The 8,770-nt window shown below is 29.6% G+C and overlaps 2 protein-coding genes across 2 annotated transcripts; one reads left to right on the plus strand and one right to left on the minus strand.

The window, feature by feature from the left end:
* Positions 1-732: 732 nt before the first annotated feature.
* Positions 733-2,196, plus strand: EIN_006350 (hypothetical protein; the record flags this gene model as incomplete). The annotated part of the gene is made up of 2 exons (XM_004260407.1): positions 733-1,966; positions 2,015-2,196. 2 exons carry the CDS (start codon positions 733-735, stop codon positions 2,194-2,196), a joined length of 1,416 nt encoding a protein of 471 aa, XP_004260455.1.
* A 384-nt stretch (positions 2,197-2,580) lies between these two features.
* EIN_006360 (protein serine/threonine kinase, putative) lies at positions 2,581-8,520 on the minus strand (the record flags this gene model as incomplete). The annotated part of the gene is made up of 1 exon (XM_004260408.1): positions 2,581-8,520. One exon carries the CDS (start codon positions 8,518-8,520, stop codon positions 2,581-2,583), a length of 5,940 nt encoding a protein of 1,979 aa, XP_004260456.1.
* Positions 8,521-8,770: the final 250 nt, after the last annotated feature.

The raw sequence follows: 8,770 nt of genomic DNA on the forward strand, positions 1-8,770 counted from the left end.
AAAAGCCAAATAATATATAAAATTGATTAATAAATTGAACACATTTTCATTGAGAATTGATATTGTATAAAAAATAATTATATAAACATATATTTCTTGTGTATATATGTTTTGAAATATAAATAAAACCGTTTAAAACAAAAATGATAATTTAAAAAATTTGTTTATTTATCAATCGTTGTTTTATCGATATCCAAAACCTCTCTTTTTGAATTTGCGCAAATACATAAATTGTCATCGCATAGAATATACGTTATTAATACATTATTTGCTATCAATTTTTATTGTTTGAAATATCATGAATTGATTTATAATAAATTTTTTTTGTGAAAAAGATTAAAAATTGTTAGATTAATTTGTTTTGTGATTTTGATTAAAAAATTGACTTTTTTGATAATTTAAATGTCTGTCAAATGTTTTCATATAAACCAAAGTTAGTCTTGTGGTAAATCAGAAAATAGAAGTAGATTATTTTTTTGTAAAAATCAACTGAAAGAATCATCTTTCAAAAAATCCATAAATAGCATTTTTAAAGAAAATCGTGTGTTTCAAAATATACCTTTTTGATCTTAGGCAAAAAAAATCTAAATTGAAAGAAATTATGTTTAAGATATTTACCATCCTCAGAAAAATTAACAATCCTCATGAATCCCTTAAATAAAACTTTTGTTAAAAATATAAACATCATTTCATTATAATTATTTAAACTCACAAGTAATCATCGGTACCAAAATGTCCAAACTTGACAGTTATCACATGATGATAGTTTCGGGGTATTTTAATACCATCAAAAACTTCATCAATCTCGAGTTTGTATGCAAGAAGTTCAATGACAACATGAAGAAGTTTCACTTCAACCCAATTCCAATCACCAAATTTACAATTAAACACCTCCCAAATATCGAGACACTTCATTTATGGAAGAAATATAATGAAAATTTTGGGAATGGATTTATAGTCAATGTGGAGGATGGTGATTATGAATATTATGAAGAAGTAAACAAAAGAAAAAGCGTAACTGAAAAGAAAGTGTTTTACCAAATTATAGCATGGTTCGAAGTTGATTACGGAACCGTTGTCAAAAACAGTAGTCTAAACATCAAATTTAAAAATGTGATTTATACCAAAAATAACACAAAAGTATATGGTTTTAAAATACCACAATGCATTGGATCGTTACAAGATAATTGTTTCGAGAAATGTGAAAAATTAAAGAGTATAATCATACCTCCAAAAATCAGATCAATCAGTTCTGGTTGTTTTGATGGATGTTGTAATTTGAGCAATATAGAAATCCCAACAAGTGTGATATCATTTGGTAATTTTTGTTTTTGTAAATGTAGCAATTTGAGTAATATAGTTATACCACCGAGTGTCTCATTTATTGGTGATAATAGGTTTGATAAATATAGTAGTCTTAGCAGTGTGTTGATGTCATGGGAGATCAAATCAATGGAAAGGGGTTGTTTTACTGGATGTATAAATCTAAACAGTGTGACAATACCATCGAGTGTAACATCAATAGGTGATTGTTGTTTTTCTGGATGTTTAAGTCTGAGTAATATTGAAATTTCGACAAGTGTCACGTCGATTGGAGATTTTTGTTTTAATGGATGTAGCAGTCTTAGTATTCTGACTATACCATCGAGTATATTAAAACTTGGCAATAGTTGTTTTTGTAAATGCAGTTCTCTTAAAAATATAAATATACCATCTACTATCGAATTGATTGACGATAAATGTTTTAGTGGATGTAGTAGTTTGAGTAGTATAGTAATACCAACAAGTGTCACATCATTTGGTTATTATTGTTTTGATGGATGTTTAAGTCTGAGCAATATTTTAATACCAACAAGTGTCACGTCAATTGGAGATGAATGTTTTAATGGATGTAAAAATCTAAGCAGTGTAACAATACCATCGAATATCACTTTGATTAGTAATTATTGTTTCAATTTATGTAGAAGTCTGAATAATATAGTTATACCATAAAGTGTCATAACAATTGGCAAAGGATGTTTTGATGGATGTTGTAATCTGAGCAATATAGAAATTCCATCAAGTGTGACATCAATTGGAGATGAATGTTTCAATGGATGTAGCAGTCTTGGTAGTGTGACTATACCATCAAGTGTCACGTTTAATGGTGATAATTGTTTCCCAACACATACCGCTATTATTCAAAAAAGTAATTAAAATGAAACCGTCATATATTTGTTACACTTTTACCAAGATAATGATTTTAATTATTTATAACAAACACGGAATTATTAAAACAATTTAAAAGTTATAAAAATAATGAGATGTCATAACCTAAATTATTATCAAATATTTTTATGGTTCAGTCTGAATTGTCTATAAAAATGATTTAAATAAAAACCATAGTTAATGAGATTAAAATGAAATTATGTTGTAAATGACACACAAACAAATACCACCAACATTATCATGCAACTGTTTAACAATTCATTTCCAATCAAACAACTCTTGTTGATATTTACACATAATTAATATTTAATACAAATTATTTTTATAAATAGAAGTAGCAATAACAAAAAATAGCAATGCATTAAATATGAATTACAAGTTGTTGAGTATCATTTCAATTCTTTGAACAATAACTTGGATGGACTCGCGCTTGCTTTTTTCGTGTTCCCATGCACAGACAACCAAATTTCTCACACGTTCGTCGATACAGTCTAGCGATGGTCTTTCACCTTTACATATTTTATCTGCAATAATCCATGGAAACGTTGTCTTGTCATATATTTTATTCCATTTAAAAGTCTGATACATTGTCATCCCAAATGAGAAGACGTCCGCCTCTTTTTTGTATTTTTCTTTGTTTAACACTTCAGGAGCCATATATATAGGTGTTCCAATACCCTTTGTGAAAGTCATATTAGTCATCATCATATTCACATTTCTTGCACTCCCAAAGTCGGCCAACTTCCCATTCACCCTTTCATTCAAATCCAAAGAAAAGACCAACTCGTTGTCTGGTTTGATGTCTCTATGTAGTATCCCATTTTCGTGTAAATAATAAATTCCTTTAGCACCATCCAACATCAATTTAATTCGTACCTTAATGTCTACTTCACTTGACTTCTTGCGTTGCATCAAATCATTCAACGACCCAAAATCAGCAAACTCTGTGACAAGTGCAAAGCGGTTTTTGAACAAGACGGCACCATAGAAATAAATGATGTAACCACTTCTGAACTTGTCCAACATGTCAACTTCGGCTTCAAACTCACTTTTTATTTTTTCATCACCACTCACATCTTTGATTTTCTTGATAGCAACACAATTTCCTCTGAATGTGCCTTTATACACAACACCAAATGAACCTTCACCTATTTTTTCAGTTTCTAAAAGCTCATCGGGGTCAAGACGTGTCGAAAGAATTGTTGTGACAGATAATGGGAAAGTGACTTGTGAGTGTTTGTGACTTTTAGATTTACTGTATGATATGACTATCTTTTCTTCTGTTGTGAAAGAACACAGTGGCGTCACATAAACTTCAAATTCGCAAGCTTCTCCCTTTTCTAAAATGATTAACTCGGGGTTAGTACGTATGGTGTATTTCTCACATCCAGTTTTCGCACTGAGTTGCACTTTAACTCGTCCTTTTGTCAAATTGCCAATACAAAGAAGTTCTTTGGATTCTTGACAAACACAAATCTCTTGATTTTCATTGTCTGGGAATATTAATTTTCTTTTGTTTGAACAAAGAGATGATGAAAGTTTCATAATGAAACGAATGTTACTGCGTGACATCTTAAATACACAAACTGTTTTCTCTTGCTCTTTCTTCAATTTGTGGGCTATCATCTTTTTCACTGTAAAATAGAGTGCAACGATCACAACAAAAACTACAAAGAATACAAACAGAAGAACCAAAACAATGAACCACCACACCGCTTGTGTTTCACATGAAGAACCATTTTCGCTTGGTATGTGCCAAAAAGTGCATTTGGTGCATTTTGAAGAACGAGATTCAACACAGTTGGTGATTTCTGAAAACAAGACACATTTTTGTGTTTTGTCTAAAACATATTTGTCGGTGCAATATTCACACGTCCCAAATTGTTTGCATTTTTCACAATTGTCTGAACATTTGTGACACTCTTTGTTTTCTAGATAATACCAATCTTCACAAGAAGAACACCCATACTCACTATCAATATTTCCAGAGCATCCAAGTGTCTCATTCTTTAATTTGCAAACACCTGAATAAGTCTTAAAATGTTCTGAATTACACGTTAAACATGTTGTATTTGTCAAACATGTTTCACACTCTGGAAGACACTTCTCACAAGAAAAACTGACTCGATAATATCCATCATTGCAATTTGCACATCCGCCGACTATGGATAGTTGTTGACATTTTTCTTTCAATTCATCATTTGATGCACATTTGTTGTTCACAAGAAACGTTGTTTGATTACATGAAATACAATATTCAGAAGAAGATAGACATTCACCACAAGTATCTGAACACATCTCGCATTTATATTTCGATGAATAAAACGATTCCGAACACCTCAAACAGCCAAAATCCCAACTCACTTCACAATTCATTGATTCCATTAATTCTTCAGTATAATTGTTGCATGTGTTGTTTGATAAAATGTATGGATTTTCACATTCAACGCATTGTTCCAAATTATAATTTACACAATTCTCTACTTTTTGAAAACACGTGGTTTTATTTGTAATAAAACCACCTTCACATATGTGACAAAATCCATTCAGTATTGAAATACAATGGTCGACTTTTATACACTTTTCAAACATTTTTACAAACCCATTGGCACATTGTATACATTCATTTTGGTCACAAATAGAACAAGATGAATCGTTACTACACTGTAGACATTCATTGGTTTCATTGTCCAAATAATATCCACTGTTGCATGAAGTGACAAACGAATTTGAAGAAGTTAAAGCTTGTTCTTTTTGTTCGCATGTGTTGCCATTTAATACAAAGTTGTGTTCACATATAAGGCACTTTATTTCATTGGTGTTCAAATCTTCTAAACAAGAAGTACAATGTTCTATTTCACAACTTAAACATTCGCTTTCTTTTATATAATTCGATTCAGCACATTGAATAAACTTATCAAACTCGTATATTCCTTTAGTTTGTTCAATTCTTTTACACGTGGTTTGTTCAGTAATAATATATTGTTTTTGGCATTGAAAACATGTGGTATTTGAGCAACGATTACAACTGTTAGTACATGCAATGCACATCACTCCGTCTTTTGTATAAAATCCACTCTCACACTTTTCACACCCATTCTCATCATAATTTGCGCAATTTGGTATTGATCTTATGCTTGTGCAAACACCTTTATAAAGTCTATACCCAATGTTACATGAAGTACATGTAAATTTCACATCAGATACAAAACCTGTGTTGCATGAATTTTGAGATATCGAAAGAGTAATTGCATTAGTTCCACTCGATGAAACGGTAATTCCTTTGTTATTTTGACAAAAAATACTTAAAGTGTTTGTAATTTGAATGTCAAGACTCAATTCAGAGTCTACAATTAACATTTGATTATTTAAGTAATTCAAGTGTAAATTTGGTTTATTTGTTGCAGATAACATAACAATTCCACTATTCTCTAAACTTAATTCTGTATTTTTTACAAATTTTAAATTTATTTTGGATGTAGTGTTTACACTCACTTTTTCAACACTCTGTACATCAGTGAGGTTGTACTTTATATTATTAGTATTTGTATTTTCAATGTGGATTTCTTTTATACTATCAGAACTCAAATTAATTTCACAATTTTCATTTTTGCAATAATCTATTTGAATATCAATTTTGTTCAGTGTTTTAAGTTTCAAATTCATCAATTTACTCATTAAATTTTTTAAATTGAAAACAGTAGTTTCATTTGAAGCTATTATACTTGACATATTGTTCGTGCTCAATGCATTAATAGTAACGTTTGTACTATTAATTGTCAACATTCCACTGAGTGTATCTAAAGAGTCAATTTCACCGAACTTCAATGTGACTTTGTTGCGTGTTTTCAGATTTACTTTTCCTTCAAAACTTTCAATGATTGAATTGGTCCCCCCATATACAACTAAATATCCATTAATAAAATTTACTTTTGAAATAACACCAGGGTTGTTTAACGTTTTTTCTTTTTCGATTTGTAAAATTCCAATTATGTCATTATTTTTACAATTACTCACATTTTCTTGGAAGAACAATTGACAATCTTTACATGGGCAATGTGGTAAGGTAAATACGATGTCATCAATGTCGTATTCATTATGATAAATAGTCGAATTTAAGTAACACTTCACTATAGTGATATTCTTTTCAGCAGACGGACACCATCTCATCAGTTTGTTATCAGCCAAAAAGAAATATTTATTATTCTTAAAATTCAATATGTTTTGCATATCCAATATTTCATGTGAAGATGAAACAAAATCGAAGCAGAAATCGCCACTCACGTTTTCTTCATAATTATAATTATAGAATTTGGGGTATGTCGGGAAGGTGTTTTGCCATACGATGATATATGGGTTGTTTGTTCTCTCTTCATTGATAATAAAAGTGTTTCGCAATTTTAAAGTCAACTGTTTGTATGAATGTATAGTGAAGTTACCATTAATAATAACATTTCCCAAATACACATTTGTATCTAATACCAGACTAATATTCTCTTTTAAATTTTTGATTGCATTAACTGAAAAAGAATTAACACTAACTGCACGACCAATAATTTTAGTGTCTCTCTCCACAAGTAAATAATTAAAATTTTTGTATGTTGTTATGCCAAAATCCACAACAGAAAATGGGTTTAAAGACAAGTCTAATAGAAACTCCGTTTCAAGAAGAGAACAATCATTTTCAACGAAGCCACCTGAATACGATCCATTTGAAAAGTGGCACTCACAGTCTAAACTCGAGTCTTTATCTACAATTCTGTATGTGCTCTTCTTGTCATATAGATATTGACAAACTTGTTTCAAATTTGTTTGAGTTGGAGTTAAAACACCATCATATAACACATTGTTCTTGTCTATGGAACTGCAAGTCAAATTTTGAATAAAAGCTCCATTGTACAACACAAGTGCAGCATTTCTATTTATTACAACATTATTAATTTGAACATTCCCACTTATTTTTACAGGAAATGAATATTGAAGATTATTTATTATTAAAATGTAACCATCTAATACAGTTATCGTAGTTTGTGACACATCCGCTACAAAATTTTGTACTGTAGTAGTGTTTGTTAAATATACAAATTTCCAGTCATTCATAATGACATTAATATCACTGTTAATTGTAACTCCATTATTTTCAAAAAAGACTTTAGAAATATTCATAAAAGTCACATTGACAGGGTTTAGCGATCTCACAGTTGTCACTCCTGTTCCAAGAATTACAACACTGCCCTTATGTGTAAATTTTGTGATGGGAAATGTTAGTCCTCTATTTTCGAGCATTGAAATGTTGAAAACGTAAGCTGGATTGTTGTATATATCATTGGTGTTACGTATTTCTTCAAACTTAGAAAAATGTATTCCAGACACGACAAATCGAGTGTTTTTCATTTCAACCAATTTGACATTTAATGTTGTTTTTGCTAATACAACCCAAGTCGCTTTATTTGTTGCTAAACAATTTGAATTTATTATTAATTCATCAATATTAAATGTCGCATTCATGTTGATTCGTAGAATTACTGGTCCTGAAATATCAACGTCTTTCAAATTGAAAGTCATTTCAGTGATTCCAGTATCATAATCATTTGTTTCTGTTTTTGCAATTGTTAGTGAAGTCATTTGATTGTACAAATCAGCGAAGTTTGAAGAGTAACAAAAGTATCGATAAAGTGAATTTCCAATTTCGATAAATGCACATATCTGACCAATTAAAAAGTTTTTAAAGACTCTGTTGGTGTCATTGTAAGTCCCCATATAATACATGCCACTGTATGTGGCAGCAACTCCTAAGTCTGGGATAACTGTTATTTTATCACTTTTAATAGTAAAAATGTTATATCCAGAATTAAGATCAATAAATAAATATTTCTCGAAATTATCACCACTATAAAACACTTTTGGATAGTAATCCATATTTTTACTTGAAAATATTATTTTATCGACTAATGTTGCGTTTTTCATTTGATTTCCATACAACTTTATTTTCATGTTTTCAGTCATTTTGTTTGTATATAAAAAATATGACTTATTAAATGTTTGAGTTTTGTAAATATTAATAGTGTCGACACCTGTTTCTGTATATATTCCAATGTATATATCAGACTGAACATTTTTAAAAGTTAAAGTGTTTGTATAATTTTCGATTCTGATACTCGGAGAGTTTGAATTGTAATCGTAATTCACTTTTTCATTGTTTATTGTTGAACAAATTGAATTACCTGGATAAAAAGTACCATTGCGTTCATAGTCACAATAATAATATGCATTTGTAATGATTGTTAATAAAATAATCAATAACACATGCATCTAGTAAGTCGTTTTGATTTTTAAATTAGAGTCTTTTCAAAAAAAACCTGTTGAAATTTTATTTGAAAGTTTTCGCTCTTCCAATCGTAATTGGTATGGAATTTATTTGATCAAATCAAAGTTAGTAACTATAATTTATATTAAAAATAACTAAAAATTGATGGATTGTTTTAATTGATATTTAAAAAAATTGGAATGGTATTTTTACTAATTGTCTACTTGAAAAAATAGTTAAATTAATAATTCGAAA

Source organism: Entamoeba invadens, assembly GCF_000330505.1.
Source record: "Entamoeba invadens IP1 unplaced genomic scaffold scaff_1105074725937, whole genome shotgun sequence".
In the NCBI taxonomy this organism is placed as follows: domain Eukaryota; phylum Evosea; order Mastigamoebida; family Endamoebidae; genus Entamoeba; species Entamoeba invadens.